Raw genomic sequence first — 27,717 nt, 5'->3', positions numbered from 1 at the left:
ATTTTTCCAGGTATCAAGAGCCAAGGCAACCATTTCGGGCAAAGCTATTCCAAACAACAGACTCATCAACTTGGAATCGAGAAAGTACATAGAACATTGAAAAATATGACTACAGTAACAACAGATTCGAACAATTATGGGAATGAAAACAATATAGTCATCGAATTCATTTCATGTCCACCAGGGTATTGTTGCTCAAATCAAGGTCAAAGATGTCAGAATATCACAAGTTGTAATTATCATCGGCAAGGTTTGTAATTCGATTTGTATGACTTTTGAATTAAACGTTTAGCTCCTACGGATGGGTTTTGCGTTGTTTTTTTTAGGTTGAAGAATGATACTTTCTACATTGCGATTGATTTATTTCTAGCCAAATCAGCACCCTTGTATACTCAATAAAATTATAGTTGAGCTGATAGAAATTTACAAATCTCACGGTTGCCAACGATTCTTGGACTAATGGAACTTAGCCACTTGGACAAACCTCTCCATAATTTATTCTCCGTGCTTATAATTATACTTCAACTTCAGATCAGTAGTGTGCACTGACCTTTATATATTAGCGACCATAGTACAGTGGTAGAGCATCCGGCTACGGTTCGCAAGGTTGTGGGTTCAACCCCCAGCCGGGTCATACCAAAGATTCCCAAAATGGTACTTGATGCCTCTCTGCTTGATGCTCAGCAACTAAGAGAAGGATCAAGGGTAAGTGGAGAAATTCAGGGAGAAAGAGTGGCGCCCTCCCCTACCTTCGGGTAGATAGCTATCGAAAGAGGAGCCTTCGGGTCGCCTCCGACTGCAGTCGCAGACTTACTATATAAAGGTTAGTGGTAGTGTGGTGGCAGGGGGTAACTTTTTTTCAAAATTGCCTTCCCAGTTTGCTACTGCTACTACTGCTACTGCTTCAGATTCTTGATTTTTTAGGTGTGATAACTTAATGTTCAAGTATCTTTTATTCTAGGAACTCTATGTGGACAATGTACACCCGGCTATCACCAGAGCTATTTCTCAACAAATTGTATCGAAAATTCAAAATGCAGTACAAAGAATCAAAGAAAATTTTGGACAGTTTATGTATTTACAGCGTTCCTTTTGACTTGTGTTATTTTGAGTACCAAAGATTTTGCAGTTGTTTTAGTAGCCTTTGTCGCACAGGTAAGAAACATTGAATTTGCTTTGAGTTAGCCTGTAGAAGTAAGGTTTAGATTATGATCTGGACTTACCCACGCATTACGAACTTTGTACATTAAGTGGAACTTGAATTTATTAAATCGCTCTTTTTACTTACTATCTAAATTATAAAACATTATGATTTGCTTATCGATACAGTTAAAAGTCTTTAAAAACTTGGGATCTTTTAGGGTTAAGCAAAGTTGTAGCTGTACTATTTGAGAATATACCATCTTTGAAGTCAAAGCTGTTTGTAAAAACTGGTCCATTTTTCCTGTTTGAATAGAAGAGAAGTGTAATGATGATTCGAATTCTATGTGTTTCAGGTCCGAAACCTCTTCAAATGTTTGAAGATCAAACTCTTTGGCAATAAAGACGAGAATATTTCACGTATCAACTCCTGTATATCTTATAACAACATTCGAATCAAAAACAAATGTCTGATAAAAGAAGAAAAACCACGTCAATACATTTTTTCGGCAGTCCTTCAAATTACCCTATCATTTTTCCAGATAGTAAGCTTACTATCAATAAGGAACGACTCAGATACAAACAAAATGATGACCCGAATGGTCAATCTTTTTAATTTACAACTGGCTGTCAAACAAGCAGAAGAATTTTGCCCATTTGAAGGAATCGAGATTATTTGGACAAACTTTTTAAAGAATGTTTTGTTTATTCTTTTGATGTTGTTGTTTTTGGTCATCTTCAGCTTGATTCATAACTTAATCTGTTTCTTGTTTTGTGGAAAGAAAGCCGGACCGGAATATCAACAAAATAGCACAGATACCGAAAAATGTAAGTATAGTTCCCCTGATATCTGTAGATCTCCACCACGTTATACGCGAGATACACTCTGGTACAGAATAGCGAATTCTTAGCAAGCTAAGTGCATTGATTAACATTAATATGCACTTGAGGGGGCAAACTGAATATTCAAACCGTCAAATCGTATTTTTTGTGCTTTGGACCAGCGAAATTTTTCAATAATAAGATGCTTGTACTTTAAATGTAAAGTTGCTCGTTGGTCATTTTCTAACATATGGATTTGACCATTTTTTGACCATTTTTTCTCCAGTATTTACTATTAACAATCATGGTCATAATATTTGAGAAAAAAGGGAAATTCCCCAGGAAGTTTTGAAACCACAATCGATCTGTAAGCGCTCTAAAGTAGGTTCGAAGGGTAGAGTTTTAAATCCGAGTTTTAATGCTAGACTTAAGACTTAAGATCTGAGGATCCAAAAGTTTAAAAATAATCCAATAAGACTCAGAATGTAGCCTGGAAGTCTGCCAACCCATCCCAAATTGAAATATTCGATCAAATTAAAAAAAATCGACTTTCTCGTCGGAACTTTAAATCTTGAAAAATGTTAAAATAACCGGAATTCTCAATATATTTCGATGTAGATGATGACGAAAACCGAAACACAAACGAAAGGGTCATCAAGGAGGCGATCACCAAAACATACAAACCAAGCCTTTTCCAAGAACTTCTTCAAATATCATTCACCGACAAACTCATCTTAACCTTCATCAAAATCTTAATGTTTGGTTACAAAAACATATCTTTATTCACAATCGTTTCTTTGAATTGTGTAAAAATTTATGGTGAACCTGTCCTCTATATCTCTGGTAATATCAAATGCTACCAACCTTGGCAATGGAGTCTATTAGCACTCCTTATCTTATGGGTAGTCCCATTCCCAGTAGCGTTAGTCTTGGCATACCGACTTTACCAGAAAGGTATTATTTCTAAGATCGAATATATCACCATCCTAATATTCCCAATATTAGCATTTGGGTTGTATTTTTATCACCATGGAACGCGTAGCCGGACCTTAGGCCCCTGTCAGGAAGGGCTTCTTGGTGCCTTATCAGATATCTTTGAAGAACCATATCGAGTGACTCAAACAGCGACAGAAGATTGCGAAATCGAAGAGGAAACACTCTACTGGTGGACAGCATGGAGGCTTTACGAACGGCTCTTGATTGCCGTGTTGGTAACATTTATTATTGAGCCGTTATTCAGAATGTGTGTTATAGCACCGGTAATTGCGTTCCTATCCATACTCCATTACCAGATCAAACCGTATAAAGAAACAATGACTTTATTATCGTTGCTTGATATTTCGTCGTACGTTTTCTTGACGTTTTACGTCGTTGATAACATGTTCCGATCGTTTGCATACACGTTCGATTTACCGTTGCAGAATCCTATTGACCGTGGTTTGAAACTTTTGGGCGTTTTTGAAGCGTTGTTGACACCATTGACTGTGATTTGTTTATTTGTTATTGCTTCAATAGCTCGAGCCGTGTATGAAATTGTTCGAAATACGGCCAAAAAATGCGAATGAAAGTTATTTGATACTACAAAGATTACCCCTGTCCAGTGACAGTTCCACCTAGAATTTCTTCTAAACAGCAAATTTGGAGAAGAAATTGGAAAGTCGTCTTTTTAACGTAAAATGATTTCAAATTCTAGTGTGGAAATTTTAGGTAATTTTTTCACCGGGGTCAATTTTATGTATTTTAGGTAAATTTTCAAGTAAGGGTTTCAGTAAGGGTCAGTATTTGTGACAAGTAGATATTGGTTACCATAGACTACCTAAGAACGTCTTAAATCTTTGAGGCCTTCGGATGTTTTTAACTTTTTGAGTTGTAAGCTTAAAAGTTTTCTTAACATGTTCTCATATTTTCACCGTTTTCTGAGTATTTTTGCCCAATTTCCTTAAAGCCTTAGTTCTTAACTTGTTCTCAATATTTTGGCCATCAAAGCCTCATGTTCTTATGTAGTTTCTTCTTGCAAAAAAGTGTATCCTTTAAAATCAAGTGCCACAGTAAATCCTTTTTGGATTACTATACCGGTAAACCTTTATACAATCTAGTAAAAGTATGAAACATTTTTGAGTAGTGGATAAAGTTCAGAATCTTTGATGAAAAAATTAAATATAAACTTCAAAGATTGAAAGGCTTCTTTGGAGCGGGGCTTATAATTGTTCTGCATCACGTGCCGTAGACTCTTTTTTTAATCAGAAAAATTTTATAAGAACAACGAGAGACTCAAAAAAGGCCAAAAGAGGAACAATTTAAGAACAGTATTGAGCCTTCAATATTTTAACAGTCGAAAATATGAAGAACTAGGTATAAAGACTATGATTATATCATTGCCCTAAAAATAAGAACTAGATAAGAGCAATTTGAGGACAAAAAGGCAAAAAATATGTAAGAACAGCATGGAATTTACAGTTTCTTATAATTAGAGTAACGATAAAAGATGATATACAAATGATATGATAGTTTACATTCCGTAGATAATTTTTTAATACATTCATCATATTTTTAATCCTATTAGCCGACTTAAATTTTGAAGGAGAGGCATTTTTTACATAAGTTTGTAAAGATTGATGCCACGAATATCTACAATGCAAAAATTTGAAATGTTCTTAATAAAAAAAAAACGTGTAGCGTTTTTCTCGCATCTTTCCCTCATAGCTCATACATTAGTGAATTTCTTTTGGTACAATGAAAATTGTCTTGAGTGTTAAAATAAAGACGGTGTATTTTTTTTGCAAATGTTTTCACGATGGTTTGAATTTGAATTTGTAACAAGGTGGTCGGTTTATCGACAAAGAAAAGTTCGACTAGTTCTTTTTGCATGTTTATAATGTTTGCTTACTTATGCTCGTAATAATACCCCTTGGAGGTATAATCTTTACCTTTATGAATACTCTAATACCAGGTGACTGTCTGGCCGGCTCTCTGTAACCTGATAACAGCTGTTCATAATTTTCTTACGTGCACGGTAAACCTCTGAAGGTACTTGAAAAATATACATCTGAGGAAAATAGTCCTCCCGCGGAAAATTTTACAATAAGAATCTTGTTGTGCACCAAAAAGTCAAAAACTGATACAGCGCCCTATTCATAAACACAATCACGCAACTTTGTTGTCATCCCCAGTTCTTTTAGACGAACGCGGCCCTTACGATTTCGAGATTGCATATTCGTCAGATTGTATGTTTTCACCCATCCCTTTAGAGCTTCAGCGTGGTGGGCAGAAAACAACAACAATTATCTGATCTCAGGTTATAGCTCTCTGAGACCCAAAAGATATTTTGCTGATTTTGTTAAAAGAAGCCCCAAGCGGTTTGCGTGATGACATGATTTGGAAATTTTTTTTTCGTGATTGCGTGATGAGAGTTCAAAACGTAATCGTGATTTGAAAGATTTTGAGCCGTGATACGTGATTTTGACTTTTTCAAAAGGAACCGTGATTAGCCATCTTTTTTTTCTGATTTTCGTGATGGTGATTGAAGACACTCCTAGATTGAACTAAAAGATGCCAAGTTTTAAGGAATCCCACCAGATATAAAGAAAGAAGGAGCAAATTTATCGCCTTGACAACCGTAATGAAGAAGCTTTTCGAGACCCTGTGTTAAATTTAGGACCTTTTTTAAACTATTATATAAGCTACTAACTATTATATATTTTCCCTATTATATAACATGATGTGACTTAGGACTATAAAGTTATATAAAAACAACAGGGTTGAAAAATCCGTGTGGTGTACGATTGAATCAAAGAATATGTGAAAACAAAAACAAATATAACTTTTCCCTATTTTGTCATAAATATTTTATGAAAGCTAATTGAAGCTTATCGGTGAAAACGATCTCTCTCTTTCTTATGCTTCTTTTCTAAATAAAATATAAAAGATTTATAAATTTTCAATACTTTTCTTGATAAAAATCCTAATATTGCGTGATGGATGGTTTAACACTTCACACTTTATTTCAAAAGATATATTTTTCATCTTGCACTGGGCGGGACAATGCTTTTCTATTTGGCAAGATTATTTTATGTGGCTTCTTCGCAATAATAAAAGAATCCATCAGTTTGGATTTTACCAAAATATGATATTGTTTTTGGTCATTGTAGACAACCCTTCTTAAGGGCTCTGGCCATTTTTTCGATTTTACACCAACTTAAGTGGCAATTTCTGCATTTTGAAAAGAATAATGTATAACTTTTTTTATATGTCCTGTTAAACCTACCTTTTTAGAATTTAAAAATCGAAAAATTGTAATGAAAAAATTAAATGAAGAAGAGTTTTTCGCAGAAGAGTATTTCACCTTTCAAAGCCCTAATCTCGGTAAAAATCAAACTTTTTGGAATTTTTTTTGGTTCAGGTGATGTATCTATTTAGTATCTAAAAATACAATTTCGGAAAATTTTTGTGGAATTATCTTTCCTTTAAAATCTCCAAAAAAACTCATTTTTGGCAATTTTCTCCACTAAATTTCCATACAAAAACAGCTATAACTTGGGATGTAGCCAAAAAGAAAATTTTTCCGAAAAAAAATTTAATAAAGTCCATGCCGCACTTATTCCTTAATTACTCATGATGTAATTACTTAAATTCATTTTTTCGAAAGCAGTTTGTTCTTAAACATGTCAAAGAAGCGAAAACATAAGGTTTTATCTTCAAATTCTGAAATTGATTTTTCACTATGACCAGAGCCCTTAACTCGAACCTAGTCCCTTAGTTCGCTGTTTTATGATTCTGATAGAACTAACAGTCACGATGATAGAAAAAAACCCGTCTTTTTGGGTAAGATTCAACTTCCTGGATTCCACTGCAATTCTTTTAGTAGTAGTGGAAAAGGACTAGGACTAGGTTGTTGAAAATTAGCTTCGGAAAGTTAAGCAGTTTCCGAACGTAACTAACACAAGATTTCCCGCACGCTTTAGAAAAACACTTTCAAATCCGGCTATCCCAGGAAAATGAATAGCAAAAATTTTCCGGATACGATAGTATTGGAATCTCAGGTAGTGAAATTTTACCCCAAACAACAATAGCGCAGTGGTAGGAATTCTCAGGCGGTTGTACTAACATCTTTCATGCAAAGGGCGGGGGCAGGCTGGAGGGAGACTGGACGAAAGTGATAGGCGTGACACGGGCGTCGATTTTCGCGCATGCGTAAAATTAAGGCTCTTTAAAATTCTCGGAAAAAAGTGTAAACAACAAAACAAATCAAAAAACCAAAGCAAAAGGAGGGGAGTCGTCTGACCATTTTCCATATCTTACTTTCAATCATGTTCACAACTATGGTTCAGTTTCCAAAGTAAGTAGAACTTTTTTTTGAATACTGTTTATATCATCGCTGTACTACTGTTTGTACTTGATAAACAATTAAAGACAGGCAGGGATTGGAAGTTATGGTTTTTGTCAGTTGTCTTTCTTTTTGACTTTTATTTATCTATCTTGGACTTGAAATGCCTTAGCTAGCTATTTCAACCATAATCAACCATCATCAGCTTTCTCTGAAGTTATCTTGAGAAAAAAGATCAATCAAGAATTATTTTATTCAAAAACATATTAATGCTAGCACTATCAGATTATGATATCAAAAAGGAAACCATAGCAACTCAATTTTGTTTAATTTTGAAATAATATTCTTATATAAGATCAGCTAAAAAATGAATGATGCTGTTTTCTACCTTAAAATGATGAAAGGCTTATAAATGTAATGAAATTTGTATATAATGACTTGACTTCGCTTGACTTACTAAAAAAATTTTGTGTTTGATTGATATATTTTTAAAACAAGAGGAAACTTTTATCAACAGAGATTGTGTTTTTTGTTGTCATTTTTTATGATTCTCAGAAATAATAGATGTCTTATATAGAACGTTCCATAATTATGTAATCATACAAAATAGTAGTGTGAATTAGAAAGTAAAACACGTGAGCTGTAATATTGGCTTTGTTTTTGTACAATAAGGAATAGAGTATGATGTCATTTTCTATAGCACAAGAGATTTGTAAAATGTTGTTGTTGTAGATCAAATAACTTGAAAGAAACGTGATTTTATGACATTTTAATATGGTGTATTGGGTAGGATGTTTTTCTTTCTCATGATATATACTTGATGATATGTGCCTGAGCTTTTTACAATTTTTATATATTTTATTGTTAGTTTTTAGTTATAAGTCAACATATATAGCCTTGAAAACTCTTGTTGAAATTACGAAGAAAGCCAGTTGATAAAACTAAGCATAAGAGATACTTTTGAAAGTTACAAAAAAAGCGAATTGATAAAACTAAGCATAAAAGACACTAGTGAAAATTACGAAAAAAACTAAGAGGATAAGTGGCGTCAGTGAAAGAAATTTTAAAAATGAATTGACAACTATTGACTAAAGGTGCCGTAGTATAGTGGTAGTCGACCTTGGCTTCTGTGCAGGCGGCCAGGGTTCGATTCCCACTCACGGCAGTTCATTTGGCAAGTGAACGTTCCTTCGCCCGGGTCAACCCATGTCATGTGAGGGGAATTGGGTAGTCAGTTCAAGGTGCTGACGGGACGCTCATTAGTAAGTGTCTATAGTTGCGAGAATAGGCCTCTAAAGCCTCCTGCAACTCAACCAAATAGAAATAGAAAACTATCCTTGCAAAAAACAAGTTGACAACAGTGTGCATTAGAAACCTTTGTGAAAGTTATGAAGAAAACAACAAAGCTTTTAGAGAAGCTCTATGATGCTACAAATCAATCTGATCAACAAAAGTTGGTGCTAAGAGACATGGCCGCAAAAGTTCTGTTGCTTCAAAAGGTTTTTTGGAAAAATTTGGACACATAAAAAACACTATTAATGACTTCTAAGTTGTATGATAAATTTTCATCACTATTTTTGGATTGCTAATTTTTTATCGTTATTGATAAGTTATCATCGCTAAATTGCACTGCAATGACTTCTATCACTAATATTTATTGCTAAACTCTTATTGATAAAGCTCCTATCACTATAATTTTATATAGATAAATTGGGATCACTGAAATTCTTATCGCTCAAAGTCTATCAATAGGCTTATCGATAGAATTGATAATTTAAGAGAAGCAATTTTAAGTGTTGAAAACGAAATGAAACAATGAAATATATTTTTGCCTTCATAAAATAATGTGATCTCTTCTAGAAAAAATTAATACAATATCAAATTTTGTAAATATTCCTGCTTCCTCCTTTAAAAATGTCTCGTAACCTCTGAAATGAAACAAACTTTCCTGAACACTGTGCGAACGTCAAAATTCACCAAAAAAGCAAATCGAAACAGTTTCGTTCCACTTTTTTTATTTGGAAGGAATAAATGCTTCATTTTGTTGCTCCGATATGTTCCATGAACACTTCCTATCCGTAACAAATAAAACGTAAAATATGTATGTAACACTTAAACTTGGTTTTAAGTGATTGCTTCTGACTATAGAACTTCTTGGTCAATCTTTGTTTCAAACAATGTGTACCCAATTGCTTCTGCAGTCTTTTGTATTAGAAATGAGTTGTCTAAGGCAAAGGGCCAGTTCTAAAACAAGAAAAAAATATTTTATGAATCTTTATTTTATATTTTCACAATGTAGGAAGGAGTAATGGGTGTTATTGTTTGTATTTTCTACCTTTTTAAGGCTAATGATTTTGAAAAATTTACGGTATTGAAAAGATGGCACCACAAGAAACGCCAGCAACAATATACGAAATGAATAAAGTTGACAATGAGAAAGTGGTCGTGAAAAACGATAGCTCTGTGGCACCAAATGATGGATGTTGTAAAAAATGTACAGATAGAATTATATTGGCCTTAGAAGATTTTTTTGGAGGGTAAGTTTGATTAATCAAATTTCAAATCTGAATTTATGACTTCACTTGTTGTCCCAAAATGAAGTTTCCAGCACCAAGGATGAAGTGTCCTTTTTTTTCTTTTGTCCTCATTACATTTTAATTTTTTTCTAAGGTTTTTTCTCAAAATCACGTTTATTTTGAGCTGCAGACTGCTGCAGAACAAATTTGTATAATTTAAATAATAAATTTTACTGTAGTGACTAAACAGAATAAATTTCCTTTAGTCTTGGACGAACGATTGCAAATAACCCTATAAAAGTCATCCTGATTGCACTGGCTGTTAGCTTTCTATGTATGATCGGAGTGGTTGATTTTTATGATGAAAAACGACAAGAAAAATTATGGGTAGCAGCTGATTCTAAATCTCTAGAACATGCTGATTGGGTATCAGATCGGTACCCCCCTCAATCGAGACAAGTTGCGGTCATTGGTGAAATGGCAAATGTTTTGACTCCAGAAGGAATGGCAGCAGTATGTTGTTTATTGTTTTAAACTAACTCGTCATCATCATTTATAACTGTCCATACAATTATCAACTTCTCGCAAAAAGCTGCGTAAAAGGATTAGACTCTGACCCTAAATGTATAAAGTCAACAGATACCATACAGTTGGCAAACGATATCATACTCCAGGATGCATCGTCTCTTATTTCCCCTCTACCATTTTCTGATTTCCTATCCACTATCCTGATTTTCTGTCTTTCTCAAGTATTGTTTCTAACTGTTTTCTAAGTATTTTTCTGAAATTTTCCCGTAACGGTGAAACAGGTCTCCGACCCCGGCTCGAACCACCAAATACAAGCAACCATGGTTTACAAACCCAATGCCTAACCGCTTACGCCAACAAGACACGACAGAAAGTTGTCATTCAAAAATACTTATAAGGTGTAATTTACAGACCTTAATTAAAAAAGCTCCCAACCCTACCGGTGCCCCTACAAGGATCCCTACGGGATCCAAAGTTAAGTCTCAGGGTACGAATGCCCCTAAGAAGGCCTTCAGCCTTATATTGTGACTCTCGAGCTCCAACCCTAACCCTAAACTGATAATAACCGAACCCCCGTCTACGTCCGTGGATTGAAAAATTTCACTTGCATCCTGGAGTATGATATCGTTTGCCAACCATACCATACATCATTTGGCTAGAATCGTAAACTCTGTCTCTATAAAGTTTACGCTTTTTGTCTTAAATATAAAAGTTTCTGATTGTGCGTCTGGTGAGTTTTATTATATTATATACGCATAAAATCACTATTACTAAAAGTTATTCAAAATTACGCTTTATAGGTATGTGAAGTTGATAGATTGATAAAAAATATCAAAAATGGAACAACAGATATGAATTGGGATTCCATTTGCCTCAAGTAAGATTCACGTTTATTGATTTCACATTTCCTTTGTCTGAAACTTCTTCTATCTAATTTTCTATATCCAGTTGTCTCAGAGAGACTTTGTTGGTTACTTTGTAATCGATATGACGCTCTGCTAGAAAATATCTTGTCATCAATGTTTTTATAGTTTCAATTTCAATGCTTCTCGTTGTCATAGCAACCATCGTTTTTATTGTCTTTTTTTCAAGCATGACCTTTCAATAAACCGAAACAATTATTAAAGATATATTTTCTTCTTTTAGCCTTGCAGGAGCAGGTGGACCAGTGGTGTGTCGACCATCAACAATATTAATGTTATGGAATTACGATTGCAACATTGTGAAACAGTTGAACCAATCACAAATCCTGGCCAAAGTCAATGATGATACTGCACTGCAAACGTATGTATCATTTTAAAATTATTTCATTATTTACAATGCCAAGTCTTTTTTTTTCATCGGCATGACCTAATTTTTCTTTGACATGATCAAGATCAGCGTGATGTGTTATTTGGGCTAATTTTCCAGCTGGCACACAACGTTTTTCAACGCTTATCTAAAGTTCACACCGCTCATACAACGTTAGATGAAAGTTGCGTGCCAGCAGGGTTAATGCTTTGTTACTGTTATTTTTGTGATGCACCAATTTTGGCGCAATTTTCTTACTTGTAATTAATGATGGTTATGTCTTAAATTCACCTACCTTATTGGAACTTATTTTCGCTGAATTAATTTTAGCATTTTTGGCAGTTTTTCGTCAAAATCGCAAAAATACGAGCCTGTGAAATATTTTGAGAGTTAAAAACCCCGAAAATTAATTCCCGCGAAATACATTTTATCGAAGGAAAATCCCTAGGAAAATGAAAGAAATTTGTCCAAAAAAGGGCAAAACTGCAAAAATTCCAGAATAAAAAAAAAACGCGAAAATTAAATCCTGCGCAAATTAAATCCTGCGCAAATTAGTTCCAATAAGGTAGTCTTTTCTCTAATAACCCTCATTAAAAAAAATATTTTCAATACCAGAGAAGTTAATAAAGAAATCTTTAGGGCAACATCGCCCAACGATATGGACCATCTCAAGTCAAAACCCCCCAAAATCGCCTAACTTTTTTAAAAGAACTTTTTTGACTTTAACAAAGGATAAATAAATGAGGTTAACTTATTTTTATTTGCTACTTTACATGCTAACTCAAAATTTATTCAGGTTCACAATGATATATACATTATAGAGGTTAAGTGTTGAATTTAAAGAGATATTCTTGGTCAAAGTAGGGTTAAAAATATGAGGTTAACTTGCACTGAGGTTAACCTAATGGTCTGTAAAGATAGATCAAAATTGGTATGAAATGTGAGGTTGAAGCAAAAATAAATGATTGGGTTTTACTATATAATGATTGGGCAACAAGCTAGGCTAGAAAAATGAGGTTAATATTTCAAGTAGGGTGTAAAATTTGAGGTTATTTCACAAAAACACCCTAATGTGAGGTTAACAATGATATTTCAGTCTAATTTTGGATATCAGACAAACAGTAGCCTATTATCAAAAACAACTAAACATGAAATATTATATTTTGGTCTAAAAAGTGAGGTTAACTGGTATATTAACTTGAGAGACGCAAGTACCTGAGAAAGGGTTTGATTTTAAGCTTTCAGAAATCCTGCATAGAAATGCAAAGTTGTGTAATAGAAATAGTGGGATCCATTATTCAATGGTTGAGGAACAAGGTTAGATAGAAAAAAATGAGGTTAATATCTTAGTTTGGGTACCAAAAGTGAGGTTATTTGTGAATTGGGCTTATAGGGTTTTTAAATTCTTTGTTGTATACTTTAATGACTTATAAATCTGTTTTTGATATCAATACTGAGCTTAACTTTTTATCGTAGTATCCCTTAAACGTTTTTCGTTCAGTTGTTGTTTGACAAAAACAATGAAGTTTGAAGGTATAAACTAAAACATCCTACTTTTTCAGGTTGTTTAACCTCATTTTAAGAACCTTTTTGGTCTCTTTCATATTTTTTTAGCTTAGTTACTTTATGAAAACTTTTAAAAAGTAATTTTGTTCCTGTAGCTTTAATAGAACTATTTAGATCTATTAGAAAATCAAATTTCTCACATTCCTTAACATAGAGTTTTAATTTTAACCTCAATTTTTAACCCTACATTAGAGCAAAGATTGTCAATTTCATAAAAACCCTATCGATCTAAGGTTCTAGTATCATTTTACTTTTGTCCCATAACTTAATACACATGCTAGCAGAAGATATGGTTAAGAATGTGAGGTTACATGTTACCATTTTTTTAACCTCATGAATTGCACCTTTCTTGTGGGAAATCTCTAACCTTTTTTAGACAAGCTTGATATTCGAAGCCTTTTTGATGACTCCCTAATAATTTTTTCCCCGATAATTCAATAAGCGTCTCTATATTTTGAGGTTAACAAAAGTCTATAAATTGTCATATTAACCTCAAATAACAAACCTTTTTCAAGTTTTTTTTTCATTTTTGGGTATAAGCCATCAATTATGACCAACCCTCAAAATTTCAACCTTTTTAGATAAAAAATGAAGATTATGTGGCCAATTATGTAAATTTTTCCACTTTTTCCTCAAAAAAAATAACTTTTTCTTAGGTGACATTGATTTGAGATTGTCCATATGAACGCATTTTATAATCCTCAAGGAAAATTTGTAGATTATTACCATTGTGATATTTTTTTGGTTCTAGATTAACCGGGAAAATCAATTTGGATTTATTGCTTGGTAGTATTGTAAGGTCAAATGGTGACATCACTGGAGCAAGTGCAACCAAAATGACTTATTTTCTGAAGAACCAGGAAGTGTATGTTGAAAGCCAGGGAAAAAATGTAAGACTTCTTTCTGGTGAAAATTTGAATACATAATTTTTTCATAGGTTACTTAGGGCTTTAAAATCATTTACAATACATCTTTCAACTCTTAAAACATTATAAGACTGGGTCACAGTTTACCAGGTAGCATTGCTGTCAAAAATTTGTAGAGTTGATTTTCTCATAGACTCTCGCAGATTCTGATCTAATTTACTGCTGACAAGATACCAAATGAGTGTTCTATTAGTATGGGCTAATGTAGAAAACATTTGTACTCCCAATGTTGAGGGGGTCATTTTTGGGAATATGACCCAGTTGGACTTTTTTCTAATTTTTTGGACCACCCTGGACTCTTGACCTTACTGGCTTTTTAACCTTCATTTTACTAACCCCCCATATTTGCCATCACATTTTTCTGACCACCCTGGATTTTTGCACTCAAAAAACCCGACTATTCTAGAATGAGTGCAGACAAAAATGGCTAAATTTTAAAAACTTTGATTTTGTGTTTATTTTGCCCTTTATACCCATATTTAGATTAAAACATTCAAGAAATACCCAAGAATAGCAATGCTGCAAAATATAAAAGGCTAAATTTTTCCTTGTATAGGTTGACCAGAAAGGAGAGGATTGGGAGACAGAGTTTTCTGATGTTTTCATCAAACAAAAGGTCACTGGTGGTTTTGACAAAGTATACATTTTTTCTTTTGTCAGGTTAGAATTTATTTCCGTTTTCACTTTATCTCAATCTACAGTAAAAGTATAGCCTATACTTGATTCCATTTTTCTGTGCATTAATGTCTTTACAGATGTTTTTCATGCTTTTTAAAGTTTCGTAATCCCCCCCCCTTCAATTCTGTTAAGGCAATTCCTTTACTCAAGTTGAACGTTTGTTTCCATAATGGTGGAAGTCATTATGTCACTTGACAAAACATGAAAATAACCTCTGTTCAACTTTACGATCTTTTCCAAATGTCTGTGGAGTCCGGGTTTTCAGGCTTTTTTAAAAACATTCAATTTTTCGACGTCACCTAAATTTCAAAGCAGTAGCGAGAAAAAAATGCATGCATAAAAGTTCTTCTTTCTTCATGAAACTCACTAAGAAACCACAGATTTATGTAAAGCCTGAAGGGCTAGATGTCGTGCTTTAAGTCATGACAGGTAAAAAAAGTGAAGAAGAGAAAGAGTTGCTATTGTTTTCGAAAATCTGCAAAGCTTCTGAATAGTCAAGCGCTGAAATCCTATACTAATGTCACGTGACCTAGGTAGGATTTCCTACCTAACCACGGCACACTTTCCAGACAAAGCACGACATCTAGTCCTTCACGCTTTATATAAATCTGTGCAAGTATAACGGAGTAAAAGATCTGGTTCTTGATAAGATACTCTCTAGTAAAGGCACTATTTGAACAGACTGTGGTTTTCATCTCCTAGTTGATGAATTTCAATGCCAAATATTTTCTTAATTTTTGACTAAATTGGCTGTCTAAAACATGCTTTTAAGGTTTTTTACTTTCATTTTTTTTTCAGTCAACAAGACGAGAGTGGTGGACAAATTTCTGACGATTTGAAATTTTTGTTTGTTGGTTATGTTTTGATCATTGCATACCTTGGTATCATGTTAGGAAGTTTCTCCAGACTCGACCAAAAGGTTTGTTCTCATTCATTCTTATTTCATATTCATTGGAAATTTCAGGTTTTTAAAGTTCTTTAACCCTATTCTTATTCATCGGAATCGGTTTTTAAAGTTCTTTAACCCTATTCGTTCGGGAGGGGCTGTTCCTGTTCAGAGGTCAAATTAATGTTAATAGCTCCTAAAATAATAGAGCTTTTGTCATGAAATTTTCTATAAATTCCTAACTTTTATTTAGCTTTAATAAAAAATTGACATCTAAAGATGTCTCACACCTTGAGCATGATGACATTTCTGACAGTAAAGGGGCACAAAAATTGACACTTTTCCAATGCAATACAAATTTATTTTCTATGTCAAATATATCGTTTAAACCGTAATTTATTGAATATTTAGGATAAAAATAAGCATTTTAGACTCAGGGAACTTTTTTAAAGCTTTTGTTAGAAAACAATAGCTATTTGTAAGAACAAAGGAAATTCTCGGTTTTTGATCACTGTGGGCATGGTGAGTGACGTCATCAAAAAAATTATTTGTCAAAAGTTACCTTATGTGACAAAGATCTTGTGTGCCAAGATTTCATCCAAAAAGACCCACTAGATCAAAAGTTAAGGGGTGGTACAGGAACACCCCCCTAGTTTTGAACCGCCCCTAAAAGCCTAGTATCAACGATAGGTTTAAAGATGTTAACAATTTTATTCATAGATACCCACGTTATGATAAACTTTTTATTTATTTCTAAAATTATCTACATATATAATGTAACGCATGCATCTAACATCGGTCGAACGAGAATGGTATTAACTGTTTTGAATAATATCAGATGCATCATTATCTACGATTTTTTTTCAATTTACAATTTTCTTGGCATTGGAAAAAATCTTAAGAAAATACTGTTTCCATGTTGCCGATCTTTGACATAAGATTCTAATTCACTCGGATGAGATGGAGTTGTAAGCATTGTTACTTTAATAATTGGTCATTTGAAGTAATAAAAATGACGCATTCTTTAGAAAAAGTATTAAAATTGTTTTATTACTAGTTAGAATTTGTAAAAACTCCATTTCGTCCAAATTCACTCATTCAAATTTCTTTTTTGATAGGTTTGGTTAGCATTGTGTGGTGTTTTGAACATTGGCCTTGCAATTGGTATTGCTTATGGATTATCAAGTGCATTCCAACTCTTTTCAACACCCGTCCACAGTGTTCTACCCTTCTTGCTCCTAGGTATGTTCCACTACAAATACAGTGTGTCCCAAAAAAAAAGCGGATAAATCTTTATATAAAGTAAAATCCTCAAACTTCAATATCTAAACTGGGCTTAGAATAATAGCGCTTCGTTATGCAAACGTCATCATTATTTCATCTCCCATTTGACCGAAATTCAATCCCACAATCCTTTTCGTCTTAATTCAAAAGTCTTGAAAGTCATTTATTTTTTATTTTTAATTGAGTGTAATTTGCGTGTAAGCGTAATTAACGCAAAGGGTGATGGGATAGAATTTCGGTCAAACAGAAAAATTAATCTCTATTTTTAGATTCGCCACGGTATGCAATTGAAATTAGATTTTAAAATTCTCTGTTCAATCAATATATATTCAATTACTAAGATGATTGAATAAGTTTTAGAGATTGAAATACCTAAGGAAACAAGTCATAGAATTTCACATAAGTTTTACTTTTATAAAAAGTTGTCTGCATTTTTTGGGGCACACTGTAATGGTTGGTTGTCTCTAAATGAAAATGTTAAATGTTATTATATTCGAAATGTTATTGGGGACGAGATGAAGTTTTTACAAGCTTTTATTCGATTTGGTTGGTCGTTAACCAGTAATAAAATAATTTTGTTACTTTTTCTAAAGAATGCGTCATTTTTATTACTTCAAATGACCAATTATTAAAGAATCTTATAAAAACTCCAGCTCATCTGTGTTATTGAAAGTCACTAAAGGAATAAGATCAAAGCCAAAATAAAACTTATGAACGGGGTTCGCTGTTGAAGCGAGTTTACAGCCGATAGGATTAGACTTTGTTTGTCAGCTGTGTTAACTTGCTTTTGCAAGCCGTCTCAATTTTCTTGTTATACAGTTGAGTCTCTTTAACTCGAACCTCTATAACTCGAGCAAATTTGTATTCCCCGTGCGCGTTCGAGTTATGGAGACTCCACTGTGATAACCTGTTCTGCTCTTTGCAAAACCTCGCTGACCCCGGCGCTAGATATTTTTTGACAGGAGTTTCATACACCTTTTCGAACGTAGCCACCAATTGCCGCGTGGGCATTTTTGTCCGCTTTATCTTACTAAAACCGTCCCAGTCCTTTTTTCGCACCTATAGACTGTAGAAAAATGTGTCAAAAAAGGATTGGATCGAGTTTAGGGGGATGATTAAATAATAAAGTGGCACGCGCCTGACCGTGCGACTACGTTTTTTTTTCAAGGTATCGGCGTGGATGATGTCTTTGTCATTATTCAAAATTGGGACAACATTGGTGGCCCTAAAAATCGTGACCGCTCGATCGCCGAAAATGTTTCTCTCGCATTGAGAACTGCTGTAAGAACATTACAATTACATGTTAATTTTTTCCTACATTAACAACATTAACAATTTCCAATTAACACACACTCGCTCGAAAAGGAGGAAACTTCTAATTAGCGGACAGTTTCATTTTCTCCGGCCGTTTGAGTCGAGTCGATATTTTACGTGGATAACCCAGTAATCTAGGACTTTTCGACAGTCTTTCGATTGTTTCGATTTCGATTCACGGGGTCCACGGCCAACCGGCTCGGCTATCTATGAACTGAACAGGACATTGAAAGGAGCGGGGATTCGAACCGTGAATCCCTGGTTTGAGACGCTGATGCCTTTGACCACTTGGCCATCGTTCCTTTCCTAGAAATACTTATAAAACAGTTGGCGGTCACTGACCTGTTTGCACGCCATGTGTCCATTAATTAGAAGTGTCACTCTATTCTTAAGAAAGGGGACCCCGCAAGAAAGGGCTCGAAGAACAGACTTTTTTTCAAATGGAATTTGCAGATTTGACAAGATCTTGATACTTAGATCTATAGCTACACACAAGGTTTTGCTATCAATTAAAACATTTTCTATTCCCTTAAGCGTCTTAGCTTTAAACCTTTAAAAACTTAAGTCAAATTACACAAAAAGCGTTATTATTGCAAATGGAAACATTAATCTAATAATTTAATTAACGACTACCTATTTTAGGGCGTATCCATCCTGGTCACGTCAATCACGGACGTTTGCGCTTTCTTGATCGGAGCAACTACAATCCTTCCCGCCTTACGATCGTTCTGTATTTTCGCTGGCATTGGTGTTTTAGCCGTCTTCATTTTAACATGTACATTTTATGTGGCTTGGTTGGCTTTGGATAGCAGGAGGTAAGGTTTCCTTAAAGGGACATAAAAGTACTGACGAAATTTGTAAACAAACCGTATGCAGCGAGATACAAAATCAAAACAAATATCACATGTCAAAATAAAAATAAAAACAAATGTTACATGTCAAAATAAAAAATAAAGACAAATATGGCTGATTTTGATTGTTTCTTGAAATTATTGTTTTACAAGTTTGTTTTGAACACGTGATTTTAATTGTTCTCTTTTAATGACACATGGTTCGCGCAATGCTTACATTTTACTACTCAGTGACTTGGACAAAATCCAATTTATTTCTTTAAACCTACCAAACCTGATAAGGTAATGAGATAGGAACTAAATTATCCAGATGAGATGGAGTTTTTATAAGATACTTTAATAATTAGTCATTTGAAGTAATAGAAATGACGCGTTCTTTAGAAAAAGTAACAAAATTGTTTTATTACTGGTTAGCGACCAACCAAATCAAATAAGAGCTTGTAAAAACTTCATCTCGTCCGAATTACCTTCTCAACCTAAATTTTTTTTCTTTATCGAAACATAAAAGACTGGGTCCTTCTCTCCGCGGCATTTGATAACCATCCAATCTTTACAGCTCAAAATACTCCTAAAATGGTGCAAGTTTCATGTTTTCATGTTTCAAATTTGAATAAGTATAAGCTTGTTCGCTTTATATTTGTAACCACTCCCCACTAAACCTTGATACATTTTCGCCCAGCTAATTCTTTTGACCAATCAAAATTGTTCTTTTAGACAACGTGACCACCGTGACGCGTGTTGTTGTTGTGCGTCTTTACCGACGGATTGGCAACCGTTGGAATGTTCAAAGAGAATGTACCTTCAAGAGTTCATGAGAGGAACTTATTCAAAAGCAATTCTCTCTACGCCTGGTCGGGTAAGCTAATTTTCTATTTCTATTCGGTTGAGTTGATGAGGATGCTCTGAGGCAACTGTTGATGCTTTCAAGAGTGTATCTCACGTTCGCTTCGTAGTACACTCTATTCGCATTGTCTGTACAGAAACCTCTGCGATGAGGCTTGATTTATACTTAGCAACTCTTATCTCGTCGTCTCCCCTCTCTCACCAACACTCCATCGCAGCGGTCGGTTTGAAAAATCTTAAATGAGAAAAGACAATGACAACAGACCCTCTACAGCATTGAATTTTGAAATAAGCCGTAGATACTGGGTTTGTGTACAGACAATGAGCGCCCAATCAGCACCTTATACTGACAACCCGATTCCCCCGCCCCATGCCACGCCTGAGTGAAGGTTATAAAGTGAAGCGCTGCTAGTGGGAATCGAACCATAGTCGCTTGTACAGCAACCAAGGTTAATAACTACCGTGGCTTGTTAGTGCCATGTGTAAGCTACTTATACTTATAGGTTCTTGCTAAGTCGACTTAATAGGGCTAAGTTGTAAGTCAACTTATAAGTGCTAAGTCGACATAGAACCTCTAAGTATAAGTAGTTTACACATGGCACTAACAAGCCACGGTAAATAACCGCTTTGCCACAGCGCCTGTATACCATTTACGCTCTTCCATAGTACAGTTACCGTCTTCGAAAGAATTATATGGGTGTAGACACTCTTGGTGCTTTTGAAGTTGTACCCCTTAGGCGTACAAACTTTCGCGAGCAGAATTTTTTGCGAGCTCGAAAAATCGCGAAATTTACAATATTTGCTTTCGCGAATTTGAGGAAAAAATGTTTTTCGCGAATAAACTTTCATATTTAGAAGTTTTTTTACAAAATTTGGAGGATGTACCGTGTTTCAATCCCGACTTATGGAAGATTTTGAAAATCGTTAAAAATTCATTTTCGGTATTAACCACCTGTCACTCTTTTGTCAATAACTTTTTTTGCCCAAGGTGTAAAAATTGACTCTACCTCACATCCGAAAGCTGATAAAATTATCTTTCCAACGGTGTATAGAAACCTTCTATTCGTTTTTTTTCTAGGTTGACTCTATTTTCGACAAAGTTCTACAGGACTAGAATCGTTGGTTAGAATGAGAATTTTCGAATGAAAAAGTGAAAAACATTCCTTAAATCCGATAAAGACGGTTGCTCTTCGACTTTAAAAAGGGATTTTAGGATAAGAAAATGCTAAAATTTTGATATTTATTACGATTTCGAGGTTTTATAGAAACTTTCGCGAATTGCCCTGTTAAGAATTTTCAAAGACATTTACTCTCGCGAAAAAGGCCAAAATTCGCGTAAAGTTTGTACGCCTAAAGTGCTGTTTCAATCAGTTTTAAGGTTTCTTGCCAATGTGAGACTTTTCTTGACTCATGTGTTGGTTTTTTAAGCAATGAAATTAGTTGACAGCTTTATATCCAACTTTCATTTTCAAATCGTATTAGTATACTGTTTTCAGGCTTATTCGCGAAATTAAATCCACGCGAAAATTTTCAAACCCTGACTCTCGAAATAAACTCCAGAAATACATGTCTGAGTTTCTGAACCCTCTTTTCCTTTCTGTTTAAGATTGTTTTGATGTTGGTATGGGCTGGTTTATTAGCGGGAGGTGCATACGGTCTTTCACAATTGAAACAAGATTTCGATCCTGAATGGTTTTTACCGGAAGATTCGAACGCCAGGATTTACAGCTCCGTGGATGATAAGGTAAATGATAACCCTGGGTTAGTATCTGGTGCATATATTTCTTATACTAGATGGAGCTTCTTCTTTTATCTCTCTGGGTCAGGTTTCAGAGGTATCGGCCACTTTTTAATGTACTTTTTATGCACAGTAACTTCGTGTCATGCCGACATACCTTGTCTAATTCCGTCATAGCAACTATCTGGTCTTTAAAAATGTTTATAAATAAAACATTTTAAGTAAGCTGTTAAAAAATTCACTTTAATTACTTTGCAGACCAGATAGTTGCTATGACGGAATTAGACAAGGTATGTCGACATTAGACGAAGTGACGGTACTTTTTATGTAGTGATTTGCTGGTCAACCTGAAATGGGCGGTTCCAGAAAAACCATTACCCCCCCCCCCCTGTGGACGACAGGGTTTTTTTGGATTCTTTTTCACTTGGAAATCCTGAGAAATTTTGAAAAAGGTTACGGAAAAGGCACGATTTTCCTGATTATTTGGTCATCCGTATCGGAAAATCCTTAAAATTTGCTCTATTTTCTTGTTAAGTATCGGAAAATCCAAGATTTAGAATTCCTTAAAAATTCTTTAAAAATTCTTGAATAGCATAAGTGAATTGTTACGGAAAATCCATGTCGTCCACATGGGGTAACGAACTATAACTGGAACCGCCCAATCAATTCCAATAACGTTTCGTTTAATAGTATTTCTCGAATGATGGTATCCAAGCCTATGCGTACATTGAAGATGTTGACTATTTTGCAGACCAGGACAAGTTAGTGAGCATGTATAACACACTGGAGAATAACCAGTACACTGTTAAGGGAGAAACTCAGAGTTGGTATCAAACCTATATCGCATGGATGGCAGCCAATCACGCCGCTGATTTGACCAACGGTTTGTTGTTGTACTTTTTGTTTTTCATTTGTGAGATTTTACTTAGGTGAGACTAATTTAATTTGTTGTTTTACGGGACAAGTAGCAAGCACATCATCAAAAACCGAGATTATTCATCCCGTTTCTACACTGTAACGTCTGTTCCACTTTGCGACTTTTTCGAATGTTTTGAGCCCAGGTTTTCGGGCTCTAAACATTCGATTTTTTGACGTCACTTTAAACGTTTGAAGCTCTTGTAGTATCAAAAAATCGAATTTGCGTCAAAACACTTGAAAGGCTTCTTTTTTTTCGAAAATCGTGAAAGTGGAACTCACTAACACTAAGAAACGGGATGAAAAATCCCGGTTTTTGGTGAGGTGCTCTCTATAGTGAGTTCCACTTTGACGATTTTTCTCAAAACATACGAAAAAGTCGCAAAGTGGAATAGACGTTAATTGTGTAGAAAAAGCGCGGGTGACGTCTAGTATAGTCTACGGGACAAGCTACCCAAAAAAGAGGGTCGGTCGGTCGGTCGGTCTGTCGGTCGGTCGGTCGGTCGGTGAAAAAATAAGAATAAAATATACTTCCACTTTTAAATGAGAGTAACGCATCAATACCAACATCACATTTATTATGATGTCCTTTATCAAAATCTTGATTTATTTCTTTGTCTAGGTAAACCAAGTACGAAAGATATATTTTACAATCGATTAGATGAGTTTACGAAAACACAAGTTGGGAAAGTTTTCGAGAAGGAGATCAAAGGAAACATAACGGAACAAAAGATTGAGGTTTGTATGATTACACGTTTTTTTATAAGGTACTTTAGCCCGGCTCCGAGCCTGGAGCTCCTCATTAGCGACATTATGTATCAAAGATATTCTGCGGCTATGGTTGCGGGGCTGCCCATGCGGGTCGTCACCAAAGGCGACATGTTGTTGTCTATTTTGCTCTGTACGGGAACAACACCAAAAAACCGTATAAGCAATAAGTCGACATAATGCCGTACGTCAAATATCGAACTTGCTTTCACCCGCCATTACTTGCCTCGCCGCTTTAACTGTAGCCGTAGAGAATTCCAGATACATAATCTCTTTATTTTTCCAGAGGGTTTAGCCTTAAAGTTCCCTATCGAGTTCCTTATTTACTTAGCTACTTAGTTTAGACTGATATGATGCTTTGTTTAACAATGTTATACTACAATACATAAAAAAGACGTTTATTGAACGTTGTTTCGTCAATATTCTATAAATTTTTTTGTTTAGGTTGTTGTAAATGAGTGCAAGTCTAAATCGTACTGTTCCTTAACTTGTCTTGTTATTCTCAGCCTGAATAATTCCTTAACAATTCCTTATTTTTTGGACCATTTCCAGCCTCAAGTTCCTTATAAACGTGTTCCTTAAAAAAAGATGTAGTGTCAAAAGCTAAAAATTGATCAAATCGATTAAGTAAAAAAGTCATTATAAAGGTAATTCTTATTGAACTACTTTCTTAACCAAAAAGGGGGGGGTTCTATACTAACTGTTAACACCTTCTCTCCGGGCCCGGCGGGGTACTACCCTTGCCGACCGACGGGGGTGCTCCGCTGAGGTTCGAAAAATTTTGCCCAAATTTGCGTAAAAAGTGACCCTGAATGGGGCTGAAATTCCAAAATTTTATCAAATTTTTTACTTTTCCCCCAAATTTTCCAAAAAGGACACCCTACGAGGGACTGATTTTTCTATTTTGAAGTTTTTGCGACCCTACCTGGGACTCGTGAAGGTTAAAAAAGGTACCCTCACCAGCGGCGCATCCCCGTAACCCATTTTGCCCTAGTATCCCCCGGGACACCTCTCTTGGCACTCCTTAACGTGGTTCGTTTGGTTTGGTTTCGTTTACAGGCTTCTCGTATCAAATACAAACATATCAAATTGGAAGGCGCTTCGGTTGAAGTCAAGGCAATGGACAGTGTGCAAGATGAGCTTGCCAAAATCACATTCACTAATGACTTCAGTCCTTTCGGTTACACAAGGTTCTACGTTGGCTGGGAAACAAATAAGGTATTGTCTTATTTGGTTATTAGGTAATCATCATCGAGTTTGAAAGCCCTGAAGGCTAAAACTCTTTGATGGGAAATTGGCTATTCGAGAAAAAAAATTGTACCCCCTAAGTTGAGAAGGTCTTTTTCGGAAAGATGACCCCCTGGATTTTTTCAATTTTTCAGGACCCCCTGGATTTTTTTTCTCTCATTCTTTTTACCACCACTTTTCGACCTCGTCTTACTGAACACCTTGGATTTTCTACCTCATTTTACTAACCACCCTGGATTTTTACACTCGAAAAACTAGACCCCTTTGATTTTTAATTTTACCGACCACCCTAGACTATTTCTGGAATAGCCACTTATTTACCATATGAAACCTGTGACTCGCGTGGTTTTTGCACAAACGCCAAATTAAAAGGAAAATCCATTCACAGATTTTGAACACTATATGTCACTTCAAAATAAAAAGCGTTAGATTCAATCTCTCATTTTAAAAGCGGCGCAAATCTTATTAAGGCTTTAAACCCAATGATCGTCTTATAAAAATGTTTTAAAACCTTGCCTTTTATTTTGCCTCAAACAAAGAAATAAACTTGCAAAAGTATACTTTAAGGAAAGAAATTTTAGCGGGAATTTAATCTGGCGTGTAGTCGAAAAAGTTTTTTCAGAGGGAATTTAATTTTGACGGATGGTGGGAAAAGTTAAAATATCGGCGTTAACTTAATTTGGCGGAATTTGGCCAAATTTCACTTTCTTTCCACCAAAATTTCTTCCCTTAAGGTGAATAATAGTGCAATCTGGATGTGCCAAAAAGTCATTAAAACATTGTGCACAAAGGTGAATGGTCCTGGAGTTTTTGCTGACGTCAACAATTACGTCATTTTTCAAAAAGCCTTCCGCAATAACTTTTATTGGCTTCATTTTCTGATGTAGGTAATGTATTTCTAAACGAGCATGAAAAACGCTTTCCAACGGTGTGTAAAATTACATACTTTGGAGAAAAAAATCATTTTAGCCTGGGAACCTGTTCTGGTCTGTAAAATACACAAACAGGTGCCAATTTTTCGGGTCTGAGATTTAAATCCATTTTTGACCCCTAAATTACAATTGTACAAAATCTCATGCTTGTACGCCTTTGTGCACAATTTTTACACAACTAGACCGTACTAAATTTTTTTCTTCTTTGACAGGTCATTTCTGAAGAATTGATACGTAATTTGTTGTTGGCTGGTGTTATTGTGTTCTTGGTGACATTGTTCTTGATCGCCAACGTCTGGGTCTCCTTACTCGTCCTCACATGTGTTGTCTTCACTCTGGTAAGCAGAAAAAAAATTTACCCCTACTGTTTTGGATATTGACTTTTCGAAGTATCGAACCCCCTGGCAGTCTGTGCCACTAACTCGATCGGGAAGATTTTTCCGAAATGGGAGGTTGAAAATTGACTGAATCTTCGGCGAAGCTTACGATGACCTGCTAAAGTTGAAACTTTTTGGAGGTGAAAAAGCATCAAATTTTAAGATTTTGCACTGAAAGAGAAATAAACTTTACCGTAGAAATCTTGTTAAATTGTGAAAAAACTGCGTAGGCTACCCGAACGGGAAGTTCCAACCCGATCGAGTTTTCCTTATTTTCTCGCTTCTTCCCGATCTGGAAGTCCGTTTTTTAACTCTTACCCATTCATTACCCGTTGGGTGTCAAGTTAATTTCCTGTTCGGGAAGGCTCTTCCCATTTCGGAAGAATCTTCCCGATCTAGTTAGTGGCACAGACTGCCTGGATATCCACTTTTAAAAATATGCTCAACTCCTTTGGATATCCTCTCTTATAAAGATGCTTACCTCTGGATATCGTACTTTTTACTTGAAAAGACACTTTACCCCCTGGATATCCGCTCCCTTGTAGATATTTGAAATTTAAGATATTTGAACAAAAATCGTTAAACCCCTTTGATATCCGATATCTTCAAAAGGAGGGGACGGACTTTTTCTGGAAAAGCTCATTATGGCGTAACATAAAAGTTGGTTAATTTTCGCGTGGGCGTTTTTCTTGAATTGAGAATCTAAAATTTTCGCATTGACGAAATTTGGCGAATCGGCCTCTTTTTCACACTACAGTATATGGCCCCCAAAACGGAGACGGCCCCCAAAACGGAGGTTTTCATTAATATGAAGATTCTGACTTGTAGATTTATCAGAATTAAACAATTGTTGTTTATTTTGAAAGAATGATGGTTATACTTAAAAATGAGCATGTTTTTGATGGTTTGATACAGATTCAAAATAACATATTTGCGTCTAAAGGAAATATTTTAACACCATAATTAGATAAAAATTGGATATAACTCACTCTAGCTCCTTGGATATTGAAAATAAGTTATGAAAACGGGGTATAGAAAACTTTCTACACCTAATGCCGTTCAGAAAATGCAAATACATTTGTGACTTTAGAGGCTGGGTAAAAGATATAGCATCTTGAAGGTCAACCAGTATTTTGGAACCCTAGAATCAGCATTGACAAAACCGAAAATTCTAAATATGAGAAAAAGAAAAAATCTTGGAATTCTATTCCTATCACCTTGAGTTAATAGTTTATAACAAAAAATTAACATTATATATAAAAATTTTCGCTGAATCGGCAAAAACGGCAAATTCTGTCATTTTTTCGCAAAATATAGGAGAAAAATATCTTTAAAGCTTAATATTTTCAGTTTCAGTTAAACTTTTTTTCTAAAATTTTCACAGCTTATTCCATACGTGAATGGAACTATTTTCAAAAGAGATTTGTTTTCAAAAACTTGATTAAGACGTTGTTAAATCAAAATTGTCATTTTGAAAATTTCTAAATTTTCAGTTTGGACTTTGCAATATCGAAAATCTTGAAATATTTCATAAAAATCATAAATTTTACATCCATCGGGTCGTAAATTTAAGGGAAAACACAAATATGTTCATAGTTTTTCCCCCTATTACCACTGGGCTTAATAATTTGATTTTAAGTACACCTCCGTTTTGGGGGCCCCAAACCTGCATTTTGACAACCAGGGGTATACTATAAAAATTTTATCAAATAAATTTATGCCCAAAACCCTCTAAATCATATTTCAAAACTATGGTCATAATTTTGTATTCA

At 34.9% G+C, this 27,717-nt stretch overlaps 2 protein-coding genes and 1 long non-coding RNA gene across 4 annotated transcripts in view; all 3 read left to right on the top strand.

The window, feature by feature from the left end:
• The first annotated feature begins 105 nt into the window (after nt 1-105).
• Nucleotides 106-3,527, top strand: LOC136803126 (uncharacterized). Its single transcript, XM_067059877.1, has 4 exons — nt 106-250; nt 962-1,155; nt 1,497-1,968; nt 2,581-3,527. The coding sequence occupies exons 1-4, from the start codon at nt 106-108 to the stop codon at nt 3,525-3,527; spliced, it is 1,758 nt and encodes a 585-aa protein (XP_066915978.1).
• Nucleotides 3,528-7,236: 3,709 nt separating this feature from the next.
• On the top strand, nt 7,237-10,314 carry LOC136803141 (uncharacterized). Its single transcript, XR_010846095.1, has 3 exons — nt 7,237-7,297; nt 9,630-9,822; nt 10,068-10,314. It is a non-coding gene; the product is annotated as an uncharacterized lncRNA (long non-coding RNA).
• A 1,167-nt stretch (nt 10,315-11,481) lies between these two features.
• LOC136803140 (patched domain-containing protein 3-like) overlaps nt 11,482-27,717 on the top strand; it is a 28,202-nt gene continuing 11,966 nt past the window's right edge. For both annotated transcript variants that reach the window (XM_067059889.1, XM_067059890.1), the window contains exons 1-13: nt 11,482-11,613; nt 13,937-14,075; nt 14,668-14,771; nt 15,588-15,708; nt 16,794-16,917; nt 18,128-18,240; nt 18,916-19,088; nt 19,839-19,980; nt 21,574-21,711; nt 22,396-22,588; nt 23,243-23,358; nt 24,448-24,606; nt 25,781-25,906. In XM_067059889.1, coding sequence (XP_066915990.1) covers nt 11,525-11,613; nt 13,937-14,075; nt 14,668-14,771; nt 15,588-15,708; nt 16,794-16,917; nt 18,128-18,240; nt 18,916-19,088; nt 19,839-19,980; nt 21,574-21,711; nt 22,396-22,588; nt 23,243-23,358; nt 24,448-24,606; nt 25,781-25,906 — 1,737 coding nt within the window. In that variant the 5' untranslated portion in view covers nt 11,482-11,524. The remainder of the gene's footprint in view (nt 11,614-13,936; nt 14,076-14,667; nt 14,772-15,587; nt 15,709-16,793; nt 16,918-18,127; nt 18,241-18,915; nt 19,089-19,838; nt 19,981-21,573; nt 21,712-22,395; nt 22,589-23,242; nt 23,359-24,447; nt 24,607-25,780; nt 25,907-27,717) is intronic.

The sequence above is a fragment of the Clytia hemisphaerica genome, unplaced genomic scaffold (genome assembly GCF_902728285.1).
Source record: "Clytia hemisphaerica strain Z4C2 unplaced genomic scaffold, Clytia hemisphaerica genome assembly, whole genome shotgun sequence".
Taxonomy (NCBI): domain Eukaryota; kingdom Metazoa; phylum Cnidaria; class Hydrozoa; order Leptothecata; family Clytiidae; genus Clytia; species Clytia hemisphaerica.
The sequence above is the reverse complement of the archived record's forward strand: the minus strand, read 5'-3'. Positions and strand labels throughout refer to the sequence as shown.

Coding starts and splice junctions, on each gene's coding strand:
- LOC136803126 (XM_067059877.1), top strand. CDS start 106: ATGACTACAGTAACAACAGATTCGAACAATTATGGGAATGAAAACAAT. Junction 251..961: donor TTGTAATTATCATCGGCAAG/GTTTGTAATTCG, acceptor CTTTTATTCTAG/GAACTCTATGTGGACAATGT. Junction 1,156..1,496: donor TAGTAGCCTTTGTCGCACAG/GTAAGAAACATT, acceptor TATGTGTTTCAG/GTCCGAAACCTCTTCAAATG.